Below are 23,251 nucleotides of genomic sequence, written 5' to 3' on the forward strand. Positions count from 1 at the left end.
CACAACCGAAGATCTCTGGCCCTTCTTTTCAACGATGTCCTCCAGGGCAGTGCTCTGACTTTCCTGTTCAGAACTCCGGCCAGTCGGCTTCTCGCTCATTTTTATAATCGCTTTGTTTCACGCTTTGTTGGAGAAATGCCGCGCTCCTGCAAACTTCACCACAGCCATGCTGTGCGTTGCTGCTACACGTGTGTGTGTTTGTGTGCGCGCGCAACCTAACTTGACGTGGCTCTCTTCCAACTGATTGGTTACGTGCGGTACTGTTTAGTTATGATTGGCTATTCGCGTGTCTGTCAAAACTTCGGATGAAGTAATTTTATTGAAGGCGTAGGCATATCGTACGTGTCTAATTTCTAATCGTAGAGATTTTATATCGTGAATAACATCGTAATCGTAAAATCGCCCAGCCCTAGGCAGAGACCAGAAATGAAACTGAACCTTTCCATCCTTGCTTTAAAATTGTGATTTTCGGCATACACAAATAATGATGGTACAAAATCTGGACTGCTTGAGTCAAGCGAGACCTCTCCTACAAACAAAATTACATGCAAAGCTAAGTTAACATGCTAACAATATTCATTACATTGTGTAACTATGACCCAGCTAATCAGACAAACGTAACCAAAGTATTTTGCTACATCAATAAACGAAGACTAGAAAGAATAAAAAAGAAAGATTTAATAAATGGCCTGATCTTGCTTGTGATGAAGTGGGCGCTGCAAACCTGCGCATTTTTGATGGTGCTTTCATCCCAGTCTACACGTTTGATGGCTTGTAGCCATAGACGTCGGTGTTTTTTTTTTTTTTTTTTTTTTTTTTTTTTTGGAATGGGTGAGATCCTGCTGGAATTCTGAACATTTTAACCCCATCACTGCTACGATTCTGACACCCGAAAACACAACAGCTAGGCATCGCTGAGTCTTTTTTGGGTCCAGGCTGTGCGCTCAATTTCCGCTTACGTATGAATGACGTTTACTGCGAAGGGGTCTATTGAGTTTTCGACTCTCCTCCCCCTCCAGTTTTCAATCCCTGTGTCTGAAATCGCTCCGTATTCACCTATATAGGGCACTATGTAGCGAGGATGGCATTTTGTAGTGCTGTCCGAAACGATGGTGAGGATTATTTACACCCTATATAGTATAGTGCACTCAAAGTATCCCATGATGCATCACGAAAAGTAGTGTACAACGATGGTCACTAACCAAAGCAATATATCCCATCATGCATTGCGGTCGCACTGAAAGAAATCAAATTAAAAGTCTCAAATGTGATTTAACCCTTTGGTGACTGACCCCTTGAAAATGGTTCCTCCAGGAACGATGACGTTTCAGTTGTCAAGACAACGGAAAAACTAAAATACAAAAACAGAAAGATACGTCACAATGCTCTTGTGCACAAAACAAAATGCTCTTGTATTTTAGTTTTTCCGTTGTCTTGACAACTGAAATGTTTAAAAACGTTTAATGGTTCCTGGAGGAACCATTTTCAAGGGGTCAGTCACCAAAGGGTTAATAAAAGGCAGCGGCAAAGAAGAAAGTATTCAGCCTTGATTTAAAGGAACTGAAAGCTGCAGGTATTTTGTATTGATTAATGTAGGAAAGTACGCTCCGTATAATACAGGGATGAGTTTCCCACTTTTTCTGAGTAAAAAACGAGCTTTTTATATTATGCCAAATACGTTGAGAATTTTTTTTTAATTAATTGAGGGGGGTTGGGGGATGTTCCTTCATGCTGTTCAAACTTTATTAATTCCAACGATGTTTACACGTTATTTGTAAGTCGCCATCTTTAGTCTCGTTTAATCTCGTTGAATGTGATGTAAAATTCGTGTTATCTACGTTGTTGTTGGTCAAAACATCGATGCCGAGACCATAATAGCCAATCAAAACAGTTTTTACAAAGACACCCACATCGCTTTCTTTTATCAAAACTTCTACATGTTCGTGAGCCGCATATCAAAAATACGTTCCTCTAATCGGCGTTTTTTCCTCAAGATGCTGAATACTATTGACAAGCGAGATGAAGCGAAGGTACGTGAAATTGATGCTGGTATAAAAAAAACAAGTTTAGCAAAGCAAGAGGGGAGTGTGAGAGAGCAGAAGAGAGCCAGGTTAGAGCATGTGAAAACACAGGAGGCGCTGGCTAATGAAAGACAAAGGGAAAAAAAAGAGGACTGATGAGCTTTTGGCTTTGGCCAAGAAGCTGAAGTCATGCACTACGTTCAGACTGCAACCTGAAACGACCCATATCCGATTTGTTGTGAAATTCTTTTTTTTTTTTTTTTTTTTTGTTAGGCTGTTCACATTACCAATTATATGAGACTTGTATGCGATCTCCAATATGAACGGAAAACGACCCAAAAGTGTCCTGCATGCGCAAATTGACACGTAATAAGCACATCTACGGAATACGTAAACAAAAAAAAAGCGCACTCTTCATGTTTGCAAGTAAAGCATGGAGATGAGGCGAGACCTGGCGATGTGGTTTTTGTGGCGGCGGCGGAACTCTCACAATAATCTGATGAATGTGGGCAGCAGACTAATGAGACCGAAGGTGTCAAATTACTGGAAATTTCCAGAACAATCTTATAATCTTGTAATACAGGATGGTTTAACATCCAGGTCCCTACCAAATCCACCATTAGCTTGATCAATTCTATAAAAGTCTATTTAAATTCTGAAAACTGTACAAATGTTTTCCACCAAAGAGGCGGGATTAGCCAACGCAGAATAGTGACGTTTGTCTCTTGTTGATGACGTGTAGGTGGCATGAATGCGACCTGTCCGGTCAGACTGCAGTCGCATGTGAAAATAACGGATATGCATCGGAATTAGGACCACGTATCCAAGCGGCCTGGGTCGCATGTGAAAAAATCGGATCTGTGTCGTTCTGATTGTCAATAACAAATCGGATACAGGTCGCATATGGGCAAAAAAATCGGATATGGGTCGTTTCAGGGTGCAGTGTGAACGTAGTCTAAATGATCAAATGAACATTTTGTTTCAAAAATAACTGGGAACTGTAAATAACTTAACTGTAAATAGACATTTTCCTTTTGAAGGAAACATCCAAGTGATGTAGACAATAAGAGAGACAGCCCCCATAAAATATGCATTTGTTTGATTCAGTACATTGAATATATGATAATGTGAATTATAGCGGACAGTGTTTAACTGTAACTTTTAAAGTTTAAATAGACATTGTGAAGAAATCATATGCAATTAATGTGGACATTAGGAAAAGGTCAGTTTCCATAAGATATATAAATGGTTTTTATTTAATTCAATATATTGAATATATGAAAATTTTAATTAATGGAACTGTAAATAACTATGAATTTTAATGGAAATTTTTTAGAAAAACAAGTGATGTTGACGATGAGTAATAACCAGTCCCCTTAAAATGTAGATATTATTTTGAATTAATGCAATACACATTGATACATATTGTTGTATATAATAGTGTTTTTATTTCAATAAGTATTAAAATAGGCGGGGGGGCGTCGTGGCTCAGGTGGATAAGGCGCCATGCCATAAATCCGGGGACCCGGGTTCGACTCCGGCCCGAGGTCATTTCTCGATCCCTCCCTGTCTCTCCCTCCTCTGTTCATTTCCTGTCTCTACACTGTCCTATCCAATAATAAAGGTGAAAAAAGCCCAAAAAAAATCTTTAAAAAAAAAAGTATTAAAATAGGCATCAGGTGTTTTAATTACCGTATTTTCCAGACTATACGTCGCTCCGGAGTTTAAGTCGCATCAGCCAAAAAATGCATTATGAAGACGAAAAAAACATATATACGTCGCACCGGACTATAAGTCGCACTTTTTTGAAGGGTTATTCTATCCATAGAATCTGTGATTGTATCTGATAAGCGGCGCGTGGTTACTGCGCGACTGCATTGTTTATTTAATAAACGAACAGCTGAGCAGTGATAACGCGCCCTTTGCCCTGTCAGTAGCCTAGTCTGATTATTTTAAATATCTATTACTATCTTTAATACTATCACTATCGTTATTACTAATAGCCTATATTATTATTATAACTAATATTAGTAGCCTATTACTGATGCGTTAATCAGTTTGCTTTTAGAATATTTTTACCGGTAGGGCTTATTATCGCCCCATGGCTCTTTCATCTGTGTTATTAAAGCTGTAGTCATCATCGAGGAGAGTCATTCTTCATTTTTGTCGAATTTTATTTCATCAAATCAGAGGTCAAGTAGGCTATAGGTATATCATCTCCAAAGACAGGTACGGTAGTAAAAACAACCGTCTAGTGAAAAAAAACAACAACAACCACCGCTTTTAAATCCCCTACTTAAATCCTTAAAATGAGTCATTTAACTCATGTCTTGTGTGATCTGATCTCCAATGGTGAAATAAACCAGTTGTGATGAGTACAGTCTGTTATTTTAGAAGATAAATGTAATATATAATTTAATATATAGACTAATAAAAATTAATATTTTATAATATATCACGAAATATTACTGTCTGTAACTGTCACTAAAGCGTTTTCTAAGATCATAATGTCTGATATTATTATTATTATTATTATTATTTTACACACACAATAAGCGCATGTGCGTAAAGTTATAGGAAACCATCCCCCGCCTTTTTTTTTTTTGAGTCGCCGGACCCACCCACCTCCTGCGTTCTGGGACCTCCCACTTCACAAATTAAGCACTGCCTAAAATCACTACATAACTTATTTAAATAACTATAGGCCTATCATTAATAATAAAACACAGGTCAATCAAGTTTATCAAGCTGATGATTTCACTCCAAATCAGCAAATCCATTGAATTCCTCATCCTCGGTGTCGCTTCTGAACAACTCTGCCTCTAGCGGCAGATGAAGCGCCGTTTCCTCTTCTTCTGCGTGGCTGTCGTCAGACTCCGCATCAGCTCCAGTTATTCCGCGGTGAAAAAAAAAAAAAAAAACATATATACGTCGCACCGGAGTATAAGTCGCATGGCCAGCCGAACCATGAAAAAAAGTGCGACTTATAGTCCGAAAAATACGGTAACTACAGCTCAGATTGCAGGAAATGGGGTATGTAAGGTCTCATTTTGAAAAAAAAAATTCCCGCGGGGGTCCCCCCCCCCCCAGACTCCTCTCATTACAGATTTTCTGCTTTTTTCATCAGGACCCACTCTCATCCCTGATAATATGGATTTATCACAAAAACACGTGCATGTATTTTATTTTGAAAACCCACCAGCCGACTGATCGGCACGTTTTAATTGCGCGACGGTAATGACGTAAATACCAGCGTGACGGATTAGTGTCCGAAGTGGGAGGGGGTTTAAACAAATGAGCTCACTGTATAGTTTTCTTTATAGTAATTCCCTATATAGGGAGTAGTGAGCGATTTCGGACACAGTGAATGAACAGCAGCTCTGACGAGTGTCGCTGCAGATCAAAAGGTTTATATTAATGCACTTTTTCCAAATGCGTTATCCTTTCTATATTAACACCCCATATAAATGTGGGATGATTATGGTGAACGTGTAATTATGGTGAAATTATTCCCAGGATAGAAGAGGAAGTGAACACTTTGGGAAGTGTGTTTTGGGTTTAAATTACCTCCGCAGGCTGGATTACAGCAATCCATTTGTTAAATATTTTTCCGTAACAGCATGCCTTCATGTTGTGCTTTGCAGCATGTTCTAATATTTGTTTGGAAAAATAGCACTGCATGAGGTTCGTTCAGGACTTGATTGCTCACTTTTCTTTTGTAGATTGAAGGACTATCCACAGTATTGTCAGCACTTGGCCTCCATCAGCCATTTCCTTCAGTTTCCTCACCATTTGCAGGAGGTAAACGGGTTTGTTTAACTCGATTGTCAGATTTCTCTGAGGAATAATTTGAATTACTTGTCACCAGTGTGCATGTACTTGTTAATTCCTGTGTGTTCATCATCTGTGTAGTATATCGAGTATGGCCAGCAGTCTCGCGACCCACCAGTGAAGATGCAGGGCTCCATTACTACACCAGGCAGCCTGGCTCTAGCCCAGGCCCAGGCCCAATCCCAGCCTCCTAAAGCCCCTCAACCCGGCCAAGCCAGCACCCTAGTGACGACGACAACGACCACCACCACCGTCGCCAAAACCTCCACCATCACCAGGCCCACTGCAGTAGGTTTTAAGAAGGATATGCCAGTGAGTAGACTTCATTGGGATGTGCGCATTCAAGAATAAGGCCCGACGACATGTATACGGATGTTTTTGAAAACATGGCTTCAAAAATATTCCCATCCACATGAGCACAACGACATGATTGTAGAACACTCACATGGGCTTGCCATGGTGTATGTATTGAACAGCAGAGAAGGGGGAAATTCTGAAAATACATTCCCAAACGTTTGTTCGTTCATCATTCCAGTGTTTCCCAACCTTTCTTGAGCCATGGCACATATTTTGCATTTGAAAAATCCCATGGCACACCACCAAACAAAAATATCACAAAAGTGTGTATATATAAAATGAAATATAATGATAATCTAGTCTCAATTTACTCACAATTTCCTTAGTGGGAAACCTGGGCCTGTTTAGTTGAACACAAAGCTGATATACTCGTAGGAATTGAAGAAAGACACACACGAAGATCTTCAACAGCTCTGAGTCACTCTCCTTTTTTTAGTTTTTATAGCAGTCATGCTTGAAAAGCCCAGCTCGCATAGATAGTTTGTGGAAAATCACCTTTTTTGCTTTCTTCTGACCTCTACTTATACTAGGGCCTTCATCTGGGTCAGAATTTTCTCCAGGGCCCAGTTTGGATTGTGTACTTTTTCTTTTCAAATATTTATCTATTGCTATCACCGCTGTCACACCCGAAGCATTACTAATTCTATTGTTTGAATGGCAACAGGTAGATACACAGGTTAATTGGCTACCTACTGCCGTCTATTGGAAGAGTATTTAATTGTTCTGCCCGTCACTATACATCGCTGGCATAGACGAACGAAGACAAATTATTTGCAGTAAATAAATAATTTTCAGAACAATTACAAATAAAATAAAATAAACTTGACTTAAGTGAAATTGGATAATGTCCCACGGTACACCTGATCTCTCACGGCACACTAATGTGCCGCGGCACAGTGGTTGGGAATCACTGCATCATTCAACCACTTCATCCTGGTCAGGGTTACAGTTCGTGAAAAGAGCTCAGGCTAAAAAAAAAAAAGCAACCAAGGCTTCCTGTGTATGGACTGATGAGGTGGGACTAGTGCGTCAGGTTACTCTTGGGTCTTATCTAAATTCTCTGTTGTGGTGCACTTTGTATTGGTGGATTCAGGAGCAGTGCAGCTCGTATTGCGTTCTGATGACTCCAAGGGTGCAAACGCATTATCGGAGCACCTAGCATATTCATAGCTGCAGTGGGTCTGTGCAAGTTGACATTGTGAGGACAGCTTTTTTTTTTTTCCTCAACAGTGAAAAGTTTCATGGTCCGTAACACACACACACACACACACAGAGAAACTACGTTTTTAGAAATATCCGTATACGTGTGGACGCAGCTCAAACGAATGGATTTGTTCATTCGGAGCTTTCTTTTCTGGGTGTGAATCAGAAGAGGGAAAACGGTCCAGTCCCAAAGTCTCCCCTAAATTGTGGTGACGGAAGACCTGTTACGAGAAAGAAAGTTGTTAGAAGTAAAACGCGTTTGCTTTTGCTCCGCAGCCTTCAATCAACACCACGAACATCGACACACTACTGGTGGCTACAGACCAAACGGAAAGGATCGTGGAGCCTCCAGAGAACATTCAGGAGAAGATCGCTTTCATTTTCAACAACCTCTCTCAGTCAAACATGACTCAAAAGGTAGACTTATCTACTGATTTTTTTTTTTTCATGTTCTCTTCCTTATGCTTTTTAAATGCAAATTGGGGTGTGTCTGCATGTAGGTTGAAGAGCTGAAGGAGACTGTGAAGGAAGAGTTTATGCCCTGGGTGTCTCAGTACCTCGTGATGAAGCGTGTCAGCATCGAGCCAAACTTTCATAGCCTTTACTCCAACTTCCTCGACACGCTGAAGAATTCAGAGTTTGTTAAAATGGTTCTGAATGAAACCTACAGGAACATTAAGGTAATCAGAAGGCCACCATTTGGTCATTTGAATAGGTTTTAAGATAAAGCTACTTAAAAGGTACTGTTGCGCTTTGTTTAGGTCCTCCTGACCTCTGACAAGGCAGCTGCTAATTTCTCTGATCGATCCCTGCTGAAGAACTTGGGCCACTGGCTTGGCATGATCACCCTGGCTAAAAACAAACCCATTCTTTATACTGTGAGTTCTTTGAGTTTGTAAAATCCCCACTGCAGTGTACATCTACTGGGAAAAATTGTTGCATGGCTCATCAGTAACCTTGATGCTGTGTTGCTGTGTAGGATTTGGAGTTGAAATCTCTGTTACTGGAGGCTTATGTGAAAGGTCAACAAGAGCTGCTATATGTGGTCCCGTTCGTGGCTAAAGTCCTCGAATCCAGTCTGCGTAGTGTGGTATTCATCTCTCAATCCCCATTTATGTAGATTTTTGTGTGTTCTGTAGATCTGTCTGGTGGAAGAGGACGCTGTTTTAAGGAATTAAACACTCGAGGGCATATCACACCACCCTAACTCAGTTGTTTTCCTGTAATCACGCAAACTTTGATTTTTATTCCTCTTATACCACAGCAATTTGCCAATGATAAGTTATTAATAAATAAATTTCTCGAGTTACAGCGCGTGTGCTATATGCTCACATGCACGTTACAGGAGATAAAGTACAAGAAAATATAATTAGCCTGTCTTACTCCTGGGTTAAACGCCACGAACCCAAGCAATAAGTTTTGCTCACTTGCATTTGGCCCGGCCCATGCAAAGCATGGTGCCTGACCCAGGTTTATAATATATAAATATAAATACCGATACTTGCCGTAAGTATATATTGTATACAAACTTGTATCTAACTAATGCTGTAATAGTAAAGAAAATGAATTGAATATGCTGTAATATAAACATTCTACGGGCAGCGATATGCCTCCCTGAATAGATGCGTTTTCAGGACATGTTTAAAAGCACTTAAATTTAAATGGCGCAATTTTTTTTTCCTCTTTTTAATCAACTTGTAGTCAAATGTAATGTTAGAGTCTCCACAAGACAGGTTAGTTTCAGTTATAGGTATACAGCGGGTATAGAATCGTTCCCTCACGAGCTTCTCTCTTTTTCTTTAAGTTAAAGGAACAGTCCACCGTACTTCCATAATGAAATATGTTGTTCTCTGAATTGAGACGAGCTGCTCCGTACCTCTCCGAGCTTTGCGCGACCTCCCAGTCAGTCAGACGTGCTGTCACTCCTGTTAGCAATGTAGCTAGGCTCAGTATGGCCAATGGTATTTTTTGGGGCTGTAGTTAGATGCACTCAGGAGTGAAGGTATCAATGCGCTGTCGAAGCGCGCAGAAGGTGTTAGTACGCCTGTCATTATAGTGCGGACTTTCCATAGCATAGAAAATCGCCACGTTTCAATTTGTGTAACTGAACTTGTTTCATATCACTGGTCATATAAACCTATGTAAACAGGAAAAACGTGGAAGAGTTTGGTCGCATCTAACTACAGCCCCAAAAAATACCATTGGCCATACTGAGCCTAGCTACATTGCTAACAGAAGTGACAGCGCGTCTGACTGACTGGGAGGTCGCGCAAAGCTCGGAGAGGTACGGATCAGCTCGTCTCAATTCAGATAAGAGCATATTTCATTATGGAAGTACGGTGGACTGTTCCTTTAAGCCAAAAAAAAACCCTCTCCACACCTTGTCATGTTGGAGAATCTGGGAAGTGTAAAAGTCCTGTCTCCTAAAAGCCTTCCCCATAATGTAAAACCTGCTTAGCTGCTACGAAGCACTGAAACTGGAGACTCCTACTAAACGTATCGAGTCGACATTACTTTACAGAACGCCTGGCCAGATCAATACCAAACCAGGTTTGAGAATTCAACAGCGCTGTGGTGGTTAAATACAATAAATCCGAAACTAGCTACAGGGGGTTTTGGGGTGTTGTTTTTTTCCTCTTTCTTCAGACAGCTTGCTAAACCCAAACTCTCCTGGTTTTATTTTAAGGTTTTCAGACCACAGAACCCTTGGACCATGGCCATCATGAACGTATTGGCCGAGCTACACCAGGAGCACGATCTGAAGGTCTGCGAAACCATTGAACAGATGTACCTGAGCGTTTATACTTGATTGAAAATTCAGTCTAAAATCTAATGGCTCTCATTCCACAGCTAAACCTGAAGTTTGAGATCGAAGTACTATGTAAGAACCTGTCCCTGGACATTAATGACCTGAAACCTGGAAACCTGCTGAAGGACAAAGAGAAGCTGAAAAACCTGGAGGAGCAGCTGTCTGCACCAAAGAAGGAAACGAAGCCACCTGAAGAAATGCTGCCGGTAGTCACTTCAGGTACAAAGCACAATGTCTGTTCTAGGCAACGGTCGGAGGTGAAACGTAGAATATCAACTTTGTCTAGAAGAACGACCCAAAAAGCGAATTCAATCTTCCTGGTGTTTAATTTGCACCCTAAAATTGAATAAAACGGTGAAAATATACTGTTTTGCCCAATTTCCGAAGGTTTGTTTACATCTCACTTATGCGCACTATCACCGCCAGGGGACCGTCGTCGTGACGTCATTCAACCCAAACAGACCGGAAGCAGTTTTGTTTTTATTTGCGAACCGAGCACACGTGTACGGACTTTGGTCATGAGAGGTTGTGTAAAATGTCTGATAGCGATTTTGAAGCAGGAACTCTTCAAATTAAATATCAAGAGGTGAAATCATATATGTATGACCCTATGGCTGTTGCGAAGCAATCGGTGAATGTGGCTCACTGGTTTGACCTAGTCTGGCTAACGCGACTTCAAAGCTCTGCGAGCATTTGGTCTGGCAATGATATTAAGCCCAACCGTTTCCCAAAGTGCGTCGTTGACCCGCCTCCCTGAAATGCCTCAGTTTGCTACTGGTCGAAGCCAGAAAAGGCTGTGACGAAGCTTAAACCAATCACATCACTCTTTCCTCTGACGTATGCGACGCGACGGGGCTAACTGGTAGATTAAACTCTTACCGAAGCCGGTCGGGAGCAAGGCGAAAACGTCCTTCCTTTCAGTAAATACCTCCAGGGCTGCTCTTTGCTCCGTTTTCAATGAGAACTTGCTCCATGTTCGTAATGTTTCTAGTGAATGAAGCGCTTCCGGCATAGATTCTGTAAACGATCTATGGCTTCCGGTCGCAGTTCTACTACGTCACTGCCTTGAACACGCCTCTACCCAGGGCCGTTGGAGATGCTCAAAGTTGATTGGCTCACGATTTTTCGGGAGCTTGGAAGAGCTGTAGATAGCTTGCCTGGCCAGACTAAGCTTGCAACAGGCCCTCGTGTTGCGTCACGCTTAGGATGGGCGGGCCCAGGCTAGGTTTGACCGTGCAGCCTCGGAATCGGACAGCGACTCGGCCGACTCTGATCGCGGTGACCCAGGACCTCAATAAGACTCGCGCCCAAACGATTTATCCTAGTAGTTATGATAAATTCCTACTTTCGTCGTAATACTAAATAAGAGCCGTTGTGAAGAATAATTAAACTGCCCTCCCTAGTGGATTTCGGGAACGATTACTGGACAGTGCGCCGGTAGGCCACATTAGCCTGCCATCCGCAGCATTATACTATTTACAGCCTACTCTAAGCGAGGAAATATCCCTTTGTCTCATTTCCACAATGATTGTACAGGATCCCTCAGGATTCTTGACTTGTCAATTGCAAGCAAAAGTAAAAATGTTTACCTCCAATCTTCTCCTTTTTGCTTGAGCGTTGCTGCTCTGTTTCTTCTTTGACTGCTTGATTTTGTTTCACGCGCACAATCCACTCTCTCCGCCTCGTCTCCTCTTCCGGAAAAAGCCGACCCTCTCGCCCCGCCTCTTCTCTCTCGGAAAAAGGTAAAAACTTCTTCCTGAACCGGTCCTGTTACAGTTCACTGCACAACAATAAGACGTGGGTTATTTTGGAAATTCCCGAACGCACGTCTGCACTCAAGCCGAACGGCAATGTAAGTAAACAGAAGTGGACTCGACTCAAGCGGTTTGTTTGGCTTAAATGACATCACACGCCGAGCGATCACGAAAATAGCCGAACAGAAATTCGCCGCGATCCGCGCTAACTTATTTTAATTATTACTTATTAACAATACTACTTGGGACCAGAAGAAAATTACGGAGTTTTTTTTTAAACATATAAAGTTTCAAATGTGCATAAAGTTAAAACCGTCGCTTATGAGCTTTAAACCGGATACTGTGGAAATACCTTCATGTGGTGTTGTGAGTTTAGTTATCTGGTTTTCAAGTCTTGACCTTGGTTGATGACTGACTTGGTGAGAACACGCCGAGTCTGATTTTAGTTTGTTGATAGCTTTGATTTGTTTTCCCGTTCTCTGCTCCAGTCTCCTTGCTTGTCATCTTTTAACTTTCTTCTTCCTTCACAGCTGCTCCTTCAGCTCCTGCTGCTGCAGCGACCACCACCACCACTGGGCCGCCCACACCACAGTTCAGCTACCATGACATCAATGTATATGCACTAGCAGGCCTGGCCCCTCACATTAACATCAATAGCAATGTAAGTTTAGTCCCCTTATAGATCATTTATTGCTAAAGATTCTGCTTATCACGCCAGGACTGAGTCGGTGCCGTTTTATTTTCCTGAGCAGATCCCGCTGCTGCAGGCACATCCCCAGTTGAAGCAGTGTGTGAGGCAGGCAATCGAGCGTGCGGTACAGGAGCTCGTTCACCCCGTAGTGGACCGCTCCATCAAGATCGCCATGACGACGTGTGAGCAGATCGTCAGGAAGGACTTTGCTCTCGACTCTGAGGAATCGCACATGCGCGTTGCTGCGCACCACATGATGCGAAATTTAACTGCTGGAATGGCGATGATCACCTGCAGAGAGCCGCTTATTAATAACATCACCGCCAACCTGAAAAACACCTTTGCTGCTGCCCTCAGGGTACACTCATTTCTTGTTCGACACGCATCACACACTTGATTTTACACTAGTGAGGTGTTTTTTTTTTTACCCTTCTTTTTCCGAAGCTCTAACTGACATTGTTGTACAGACTCCCACACCCCAGCAGAGAGAAATGATGGAGGAGGCGGCTAACCGCATTGCTCAGGATAACTGCGAGTTGGCCTGCTGCTTCATTCAAAAGACTGCTGTGGAGAAAGCTGGACCAGAGATGGATAAAAGATTGGCCACTGTAAGACGACGACTTTAAAATGGGGTTTTAATCACCACTCGTTTTGATCAACTCCGTGCTCCAGACATGTAACCTGTGCTGCTTGTGTGTTTGCTGTAGGAGTTTGAGCTGAGAAAACATGCTCGCCAGGAAGGCCGGCGCTACTGCGACCCCATGGTGCTCACTTACCAAGCAGAGCGCATGCCAGAGCAGATCCGCCTTAAGGTGTGCCTTACCCTCTAATTACAGAATCGTTTCTTAGATATTTATTTGCAGGGTGACTGATCGTATTTGTCAAAACCGTCCTCTTTTCTGCAGGTGGGTGGTGTGGACCCTAAGCAGCTGGCTGTTTATGAGGAGTTTGCCCGCAATGTGCCAGGCTTCCTGCCTAGCAATGATCTTTCGCAGCCCACTGGATTTCTGGCCCAGCCGATGAAGGTGCGTACAGAATCGGCTGCTGTTTCGGTGTCTGTTTTTGGATAAAACTGTGCACATTTGAGTTTCAACACTCAAGACTACGGAATTTTTGTTTTCCCAGTGACCTAAATTTGTCAGCAATCTGAATAAATTTCATAGTTCAATACTGTGAATTATTATAATGCTCCTATTATATTTACAGTGGTTCTTGAATGTTTGAGCTATTTAGAATTTGTCATTTCTGCATAAATGACCTGAAAATATCAGATTTTCACAAGTCTTAAAAGTAGATGAAGAAAACTGCATTAGGTACTTGGCAAAATGATCCAGTATTGTATAGGGCGTCAAAGAGTTATTGCTCATCAGGCTGGAAAAGGTTACAAAACCCATTTCTACGGGATTTGGACTCCACCAATCCACAGACAGATGGAGGAAATTCAAAATCAATGTTAACCTCTCCAGAAGTGTTTGTGTGTTTTTTTTGTTTTTGTTTTGTTTTTTCCACAATCTTTTATTTAGTTTTCATAGTTATCAATATAAGACAATCTTGTCAATAGTATTGGAAAAAACCAACCCAAAAGACAATCACAAAAGATATAAACAAACAAAAACTGAGCCTGTGTGAGATTGTATTAATAAATGTTACTTACATCTGATTAATCATGTCTTCCCTTATGTCAACCATTTCCCACATCTTTTTATATAAACATCATCTTTCATTTTCAACTTGTGTGAGATGCTCCATCACCAATATATCATCTATGATTGTCATCCACTGTTTATAACTTGGAGTGTCAGACTTGAGCCAGTTCTTAGTAATAGTCTTCTTCCCAGCCACCAAAAGAATCCTGACCAAATATTGGTCACTTTCATGCACCGTGCCCTCCAACACTACGTTCAGACTGCAACCTGAAACGACCCATATCCGATTTGTTGTGAAATCCGGTTTTTTTCTTAGGCTGTTCACATTACCAATTATATGAGACTTGTATGCGATCTCCAATATGAACGGAAAACGACCCAAAAGTGTCCCGCATGCGCAAATTGACACGTAATAAGCACATCTACGTAATACGTAAACAAAAAAAAAGCACACTCTTCATGTTTGCAAGTAAAGCATGGAGATGAGGCGAGACCTGGCGATTGTGGTTTTTGTGGCGGCGGCGGAACTCGCACAATAATCTGATGAATGTGGGCAGCAGACTAATGAGACCGAAGGTGTCAAACAGGGTCTCCGCGGATCCTTAAAAAGTCTTAAGTCTTATTTTTAATATGTGTTTTTTAAGGTCTTAAAAAGCATTATTTCGCTATTTTTTGAGCTATGGTATTAAATTTCACATGGGAGGTATTAAATTTCATCCGGGTAGCCTACGGTAAATGAAAAAAAAAACATATGTCTGGATTTTTTTTTCCGCGCTAACGTTATTTATTCAACCAGCGTCGTTTGTTATCAAGATGCTGAACAAGTAGCACAAGAGCCGTTGTGTGTCTAGCACTAGTTCTAATAGCGCAGGAACCACGCCACTGGGGGCAGTGTGTTCTTTTATCCATGTAGTAGACAGTGATGGGAATAACGGCGTTAGAAATTAACGGCGTTACTTTTTTTTAGTAACGAGTAATCTAACTAATTACTTTTTACATCGTTATAACGCCGTTCCCGTTACTTACAATAAAATGCTCTGCGTTACTTTATTAAAGCTGTTCTCATCTGGCACGCTGCTCGCTCAGCCTTTCTTTCCTCTGCTTTCGTGTGGGGCGGGGAGACACGAGACAACGGCACAGTAAGCCAATCAGAGTAGATTTGGACAACATACGTAGGTAGGCCACGCCTACTGCACTACTGCGCGCTCTTTCAATCGGAAGACCCAGCGATGGCGAGCGGTCAGCCCAGCACTGCGCTTTCACACTGGAAATACAGCCAGGACTTTTCATTACTTGAAATAAAAGGCAAGAGTGTTTACGTGCAATGCACATTATGTCGAGGAACAAAGCGTTTGTCCTCGTCAGTGGCCAGTAATTAGTAACAATTTTAATAACTACAGAAATATATTACATTTGATAGATGTCTTATCTCACATTGTCCCACAAAAATATTAATATAGTGTAGATAACATTTACTAATTGGTTCTGTTAAGTGTCCATTTCAGTCATTAAACATATTTAACATTCACTTTTATTATGATTACACTAATTGAATTTGATTTTTTTTTGAGGGGGAACAAAATGTAACGGAATAATTACTTTCTCTGGTAATTAGTTACTTTTATGACAAAGTAACTCCGTTACTAACTCAGTTACTTTTTGGGAAAAGTAACTAGTAACTATAACTAATTACTTTTTGAAAGTAACGTGCCCAACACTGGTAGTAGAACCATTGAGAGTAGAGCAGACGAGGAAGAAGTGGTTGAACTTGAACATGAACGGAGATGGGGAAGTGTAAGTTTAGTAACAAGTGGCTTGAGGAGCCAAAATACAAAAGTTGGCTAACAACAGCAACTTCAGAATATGAAGCGAGATGTAAGGTATGTCGGAAAGACATCAAGTTAACAACAATGGGCTGTAAAGCCCTTGACGCTCACTCGAAAGGGGAAAAGCATATGCGCTATGCTGCTAGTCGGGCAACAACAGTCCCCAGAGGCAGTTCGATCAGTAGTCAAACTTCCTTGCTTCCTCACTGTTTGTTCATGGCAGTACCCTACTATTAAAATATTGAGAAAGCAGTTAATGTTCTGTTTTGTTAACTGAAGATCAATTTGTTTCCTCACTGTTTGTTTACAGCAGTACCCTACTATTAAAATATCGAGAAGGCAGCTAATGTTCTGTTTTGTAAACTGAAGATGCACATTTTTTATAAAAAAAAAAAATGCTTTGAACTTAACCTAGAGTGTGCTTTTTTTTTTTTTTTTACTGTACGTATTTGTTCCGCGGTAGTGGTCTTATTTTTTATACTCAGTGGTCTTAAAATGGTCTTAAGTATTATTTTTGCTGGTCAGAAATGTGCAGAGACCCTGGTCAAATTACTGGAAATTTCCAGAACAATCTTATCTTGTAATACAGGATGGTTTAGCATCCAGGTCCCTACCAAATCCACCATTAGCTTGATCAATTCTATAAAAGTCTATTTAAATTCTGAAAACTGTACAAATGTTGTTTTCCACCAAAGAGGCGGGATTAGCCAACGCAGAATAGTGACGTTTGTCTCTTGTTGATGACGTGTAGGTCGCATGAATGCGACCTGTCCGGTCAGACTGCAGTCGCATGTGAAAATAACAGATATGCATCGGAATTAGGACCACATATCCAAGCGGCCTGGGTCGCATGTGAAAAAAATCGGATCTGTGTCGTTCAGATTGTCAATAACAAATCGGATACAGGTCGCATATGGGCAAAAAAATCGGATATGGGTCGTTTCAGGGTGCAGTGTGAACGTAGTCCAAATGACCCAGGTACAAAACAAGACAGGATTTAGGTATCGTATATCCCAAAACATCACAGAGAACTGAGTGAATATTCCCCTAGAAGGGTTGTATTTTTGTGCAATTCCAAAAAATGTGTGTATGATCTGGATCCATGTGGTTGCATAATCTCCAGCATGGCTGTTGAACATTTATCTGTTTACTTCTAATTTTAGGTGTAATAAAGTACCGAATTAGATTCTTCCAACTGAATTCCCTCCATTTCAAAGATTGTGTTGTAATTTGATGTGTTTTCCACATATCATACCATATCCCCTCTGGAATCTCCTCACCCAGCTCTCTTTCCCATTTGACTTTAACATATGTTGAATCTGTTCTAGAAGCCATCAAACATTCATACAGGACTGCCACAGCCTTTGGAATAGCTTGGCTACAAGCTTGTACAAGTAGCTTTATGATGGGATGTATTTTATCCTCAGTTGTTAAAATACTTTTGATATAATAATCCCTCATTTGTAGAGATCTAAATAAGTCCTGATTCGTTAGATTATGTGTATTCTTAGAAGTGTTTGCGTTTACGTTGGCCTGAGTCCACCATCAGGAGAACTCTGAAGAACAGTAGTTTGCCAGGAGAAAGCCACTAGTTCCCCAAAAGAACTATTGGAAACGTTTAATGGGCTGATGAGACCAAAATAGAACTTTTTGGTTTAAATAAGAAGCATGTTTGGAGAAAGGAAAACGCTGCATTCCAGTATACGACCCTTATCTCCTATATGAAACACTGTGGTGGTAGTATCATGGTTTGGGCCCATTTTGCTGCGTCTGGGCCAGGACGGCTTGCTGTCCTTGATGTAATGATGAATTCTGAGTTGTTCCAGAGAATTCAAAAAGAAAAATTCAAGATGCGTCCTTGAACTGAACCTCAAGAGAAGCGGGGTCGTACAGCAAGACAAAGACCCGAAGCACACAAGTTGTTCGACCAAAGAATAGTTGAAGAAAATGCGTTTTTCAATGGCCAAGTCAAAGTCCTGACCTTAAAGGGGCTGGCTCACCCTTCCTGGAATCTTTTGTCCCAAGAAACGAGTCACCATTTTCCTTGCAAGTGATATTCCAAAAAGAGTCGGCAACAATTCCATGACGTCCTAGGCCAGAGATCTTTAATTGTAACATGAAAATGAAGATATTTTCTCAAAGTATGGATTTTAAATTTTTTCAACCGTTGCACTGTTTGGGTGGGATTTTTTTTTTTTTGTCCCCGCCCCCAATATGGTGGCGGTTCCATTGTAATGAACCCAAGGCAAATGCTAAGGAAAGAAAAGGCATATTTAGTTCAGAGATTCCATGTCTTGATGAAGGAAAAGTTTGAGATTAGCTTTCAAAGGGATGACTAACGGTGACTTTGCAGGGTTTTTTTTTAAACTGCACTGAGCTAGCAGGTAAGGGTCATGTGCTTTCAAATAAAAAAAAATGAGTTGGATTCTGGGAAGGTTGAGCCGGCCCCTTTAATTCAGTGGGAATGTGTCCAGTTCGTGTGCGGAAACCTACTAAACATTCCAGAGTTAAAGCCAATTGAGGATGGTTTCAACTTAGTAATTTATTGTGGAAAATGACAGTCTATTTTAGGGCTTTTAGGAGCCTGGTGTTTTGGATAATATGCAGAAATTATAAAAAAGGAAAAAAAAAAGAATGGGTTCACAAATTTTCAAGCACCACTGTACGGATTTCGGTGAAATACTCATTGGAATGTTGCCTTCTTCTAGTTTTAGTCGTAGTTCCTCATGTTGCAAAAATACCAGCAGGATATTAAATAAGCACTTGTGCATTCACTTTCATGTGCGCACAAGCATTTGCGCATCGATTCTGAAAGATGTGCTGTACAAATTGTTGCTTAATATCTTGGATCAGTAATTAAGGTTTAAACAGATTGCAGCGTAGCTTTAAATCCTCACGTTTCTTGTGTATTAGCAGCAGCAGGCATGGCCTACAGATGACATGGCTCACATCTACGATAAGTGCATCTCTGACCTGGAACAGCACCTGCATGCTATCCCTCCAGCTTTGGCCATGAACCCACAAGCCCAGGCCTTGCGCAGCCTGCTTGAAGCTGTGGTGATGGCACGTAATTCCCGTGATGCCATCACTGCACTGGGCCTGCTGCAGAAAGTGAGTTGAAGTTCAGAGTCTAAAGATGAGGATTTGGCCGCATTGCAGGATTTCAATTTTTGTCTCCCTTTTCCTTGCTTGCTTTCTCTCGTCAGGCTGTTGAGGGTCTGTTGGACGCGACCAGTGGTGCAGATGCTGAACTGCTGCTGAGCTACAGAGAGTGCCACCTGCTGGTGCTGAAGGCACTGCAGGACAGCAGAGCCTACGGGCCACAGTGGTGCAACAAGCAAATCACCAGGTTGGTTAGAAACACGAGCATCAGAATAAGATCTTAAGGCTGTCAGGAATTAAGCTTGTAAGGGGAAACGATGAAATAACTATCATTCCCCCCCCTTCCCTTTGCACACAGTGTAGGTGCAATCCCATTCCTGCCACACCCCAATTAGTTTCTTGTTTTGGGAAACTTTACACCCCCCCCAGTTTTTCTTATATTTGCACTCTCAGCTAAACAAATTCCTTAAAGCAGAGATGCAGAACCTTTTTTTTAAAATAAATTTCTGAGTGGATAGTATCTTCATCCTTGACTCTTGCATGCTGCATAAATGGGAATAAAAAAATATATATTTTTGAGAGTTAAAATCGACGGCAAAGTTGGCATTGGAGCTGCCCCGCTGAGCCAGCCAGCCCTGAGCGTGTGATGTTACAGCAGGAACCGGTTTTAAAGCCAAGGCCTTTGACAGCTGCAGACCAAAGTCATATAAATAAAAGTTTATGGTGAAAGTAAGAAATACCGTTACGGACTTGCTCAACTCAGACTGATTTGACTTCATTAATTGTGGGTTGACTCTCATTAAAACAGGATGGGTGTTATGCAACATGCATGTACATGCATGCATTTTCATTGATAAAACATTAAAGGCTAATTAAATAATCAGATGAACTGAGAATCGCATTCTGAAGCAAATTAAATAATCTTATACCGGTAACTTAAACATACAATACAAGTTACATGGATTAATCTAAATGCGTGTAAACCAGGTTTTTTTTTTTTTATGTTTTTAAATCCAAATAATAGTTGGAGCTTACCCGTCTGTGTTCTCGCTTCTCGAAGACCGATCTTGTGGCCGATTGTTTTTGAAATAATCTGACTTTCAGTTTGTTTAGTTCTCCGTTCATTCGCTTCTTCCACGTAAGGGCAAGATATTGCTGCTGAGGAAAGCATATCCAGTGGAGAAATCAGATGGCTGGGCCACTCATTCTCCATTTTCTCCATACTGAGTACTCCGCCATTACTGCTCAGCTCAGGCAGTTACTAAAACTCGGGACTGGACGGAACGTCACTGGTTTTAGCAACAACTGCAGGGAGGTCACTGCCCGAGTGATAATGTGTCCCGTTCCGTCCCGGGTTTTAGCAACCCTCGGCTCACACTGCAGGAGGACTGGTGCAACTGAACTTGCTTTCCTTTTTAAAAAAAATAAGTACTTGTTTTGTTGGTACTGCACCCTCTTTCAATACAGGCTTGTAGCCAACGCTCCTCAACAGATCAGAGGTCTCGAACGAGTCTTCAGTAAAATGTGCAGAGCAGAAGAGAGACCACTTCGTAGGTGCCCAGTGTGTCCAAATCTTTGCAGTTTGAACATTCTTGGGCCATGAATGCAACATAAATCCACCTTCTGTCGTGTTGCTGCACCGGCCAGCAACACATCTACGTGGCATGGCGATAAATTAGCTCAAAATGGAGGATCAGAGTTGCAGTCAGCTCTGTGTTTTTAGTATAGCCGAAATGGTGAGACTGATAACCTTCCTGTGGTGACGTCACAGATGTCAAGGTCATTCACTCAGACCGCAACCGATACGAGTCACTTAAATCATAAAAATTACTATGTTAAATTTATTGTTAACACTTAAAACTATTCCTGTGCCATTCTTGAGGTCTCAAGGCATTTATAAACGAAAGTGAGGCCATGGTTCTGTGTTTCTGCTTGAAGATTTAACTTGTTTACTCGTGCACACACTACTAGATTGTTTAGAATGAATAAATAAATAATATGGCAGGCTTAATCAACTTCACCTGGCCAAAAACTTGACTACAGTCCACTTGCATGTGACGTCACAGCCGATCCAGATTGTAAACAGACGCCATCTTGTCGGTCAAACGCCATATTTCCGCCATCGCAATTTACCGACACTGACTTTCGTTGTTTTTCGCCCAAATCTGCAAATATTACCATGCCACAATGCCAGAGAGTTGTATGGCATATAAATGCCACAACAGGAGAGGTCAGAAATCGGGAAGAAAGTTTCATAGGCTGCCACGGGACCCTGACAGGCGTGCAAAATGGATTGCTGCTATCAGGTATACCATATATACAGTAATAGTGATAGACTACTGATACTTGATCTAACTGATAATATAAAATATTCAACCATAATCGGCTGGTCAGTGCTATACTAGATACTACTGATATATCTAGTATCAGTACTAGTAATACTTAAGTGACTTACCCGTCCAATGAGGATTGTTATTTTCTTGTTTACAAGATGCCACATCTTAGGGGGGCTGACAAATCCTGAATTTCTGTAAAGATAACTGTCCAGAGATTTATAAGCACGCAGTGCTTCACCACTGAACAGCGAGGGAAAGTTAATGAGGTAATTATACACGTCTGGGTATTCCACCTCTGGCAGTTCAATATCCACTGACACGGTCGTGAAAACTCCGTCCGGTAAGCCATAAGGGTCACTAATCTGTAGGTCGTTTATTTTAGACATATATCTAGTTATCTGTTCATTAGGAAAATGAGCCGTGTAGTCCGTCGGTTGAAATTGATCCGTTTTGTACACGAGTGCAACAATTTTCAGCTGTGTTGTTGACCGACAAGATGGCGGCTGTTTACATTCCAGCCGGGATTCGGTCACGTGACTGCAAGAGCTCCATAGGGTGAAGTTGTGCCGATTCTGAAACGGGTCTCGTTTGGTTTGTGCTCTTAAATGCAACAGGTGCTTGATTGAGTGTCGTGATGAGTACAAGTACAACGTGGAAGCAGTGGAGCTTTTGATCAGAAACCACCTAGTCAACATGCAGCAGTATGACCTGCACCTTGCACAGGTAAGGTTCATTTATGCACGTCCCTGTTTTTCTGCACCCTGGCTCTTAGAATCTGTCCCGAGTGATTTGGCTGTAATTTTTTTTTTAATGAAGCTGGTATTTGTCCTCCATCAGAAGCGGTGTGTGTGTTATATCTTTGGATGTCTTGCTTCTCTTTCCAGTCGATGGAGAACGGTCTGCACTACATGGCGGTGGCGTTCGCGATGCAGCTGGTGAAGTTGCTGTTGGTGGATGAGCGCAGCGTGAGCCACATCACAGAAGCGGACCTGTTCCACACCATCGAGACTCTGATGAGGACCTGCGCACACTCCAGAGCGAATGCACCAGAAGGGTTAGAACGCACACATTTCTATCTAGGGATGCGTACCTAAACCCACGTTCAGGTCCGGATTCGCATCCAGAGGTTTAGGTTCAGGTCCGAACCTAATAAGTCCGGACCTGAACCCATGGCATAGTTGAATAATGTTATAACAGCATAACGCGAGCAACTTGGCAAATGTCTTGCAATGTTAGAAGTACCTCCAGCAGTGTGGATAATGCTCTCACAAAGTTTACACTTTGCCTGGTTCTGTGGGAGTTTTGTTACATGGTCCCATACCTTGCTGCTAGTACGCCGCGGCATTGTGTAAACCAGGGAGGTCAAACAAACATGACCCCGTCTGCTGCCGAGAAAACACAAAAGACCTCTAAATGTCCAATATGGCGCCCACTGGCAGCCACGTGGTGTTTAGCCAATCACATCGCTAGCTTCTCTTGACGTCATCCAAATCTCACGAGCAGTTGCGACAACTTGCGAGACTTCGGGAATTCAGCAATGGCCGCCATACACAGCGATGCATGAGAATGTTTTCGTCTTTTTCCAGCACAAATTTCGCGATCTATGGAAGGTTCAAGATGGTATAGAACAAAAAGGATATATATGAGTGCTAGATTTTTTTTTTTTTTTTTTTTT

At 41.7% G+C, this 23,251-nt stretch overlaps 1 protein-coding gene across 4 annotated transcripts in view; it reads left to right on the top strand.

Moving 5' to 3' along the window:
* The window catches only part of cnot1 (CCR4-NOT transcription complex, subunit 1), an 88,661-nt gene that overhangs the window by 54,578 nt on the left and 10,832 nt on the right, over positions 1-23,251 (top strand). For 2 of the 4 annotated variants that reach the window (XM_060928363.1, XM_060928362.1), the window contains 17 exons: positions 5,744-5,822; positions 5,934-6,164; positions 7,689-7,829; positions 7,913-8,092; positions 8,174-8,290; positions 8,392-8,502; positions 10,099-10,176; positions 10,263-10,440; positions 12,506-12,636; positions 12,728-13,024; positions 13,134-13,274; positions 13,374-13,478; positions 13,572-13,691; positions 19,052-19,249; positions 19,345-19,487; positions 22,191-22,299; positions 22,461-22,630. In XM_060928363.1, the coding sequence (XP_060784346.1) occupies positions 5,744-5,822; positions 5,934-6,164; positions 7,689-7,829; positions 7,913-8,092; positions 8,174-8,290; positions 8,392-8,502; positions 10,099-10,176; positions 10,263-10,440; positions 12,506-12,636; positions 12,728-13,024; positions 13,134-13,274; positions 13,374-13,478; positions 13,572-13,691; positions 19,052-19,249; positions 19,345-19,487; positions 22,191-22,299; positions 22,461-22,630 (2,529 nt within the window). The remainder of the gene's footprint in view (positions 1-5,743; positions 5,823-5,933; positions 6,165-7,688; positions 7,830-7,912; positions 8,093-8,173; positions 8,291-8,391; positions 8,503-10,098; positions 10,177-10,262; positions 10,441-12,505; positions 12,637-12,727; positions 13,025-13,133; positions 13,275-13,373; positions 13,479-13,571; positions 13,692-19,051; positions 19,250-19,344; positions 19,488-22,190; positions 22,300-22,460; positions 22,631-23,251) is intronic. The other 2 variants (XM_060928364.1, XM_060928365.1) reach the window with 2 other exon arrangements.

This window comes from Neoarius graeffei, chromosome 8 (genome assembly GCF_027579695.1).
Source record: "Neoarius graeffei isolate fNeoGra1 chromosome 8, fNeoGra1.pri, whole genome shotgun sequence".
In the NCBI taxonomy this organism is placed as follows: Eukaryota; Metazoa; Chordata; class Actinopteri; order Siluriformes; family Ariidae; genus Neoarius; species Neoarius graeffei.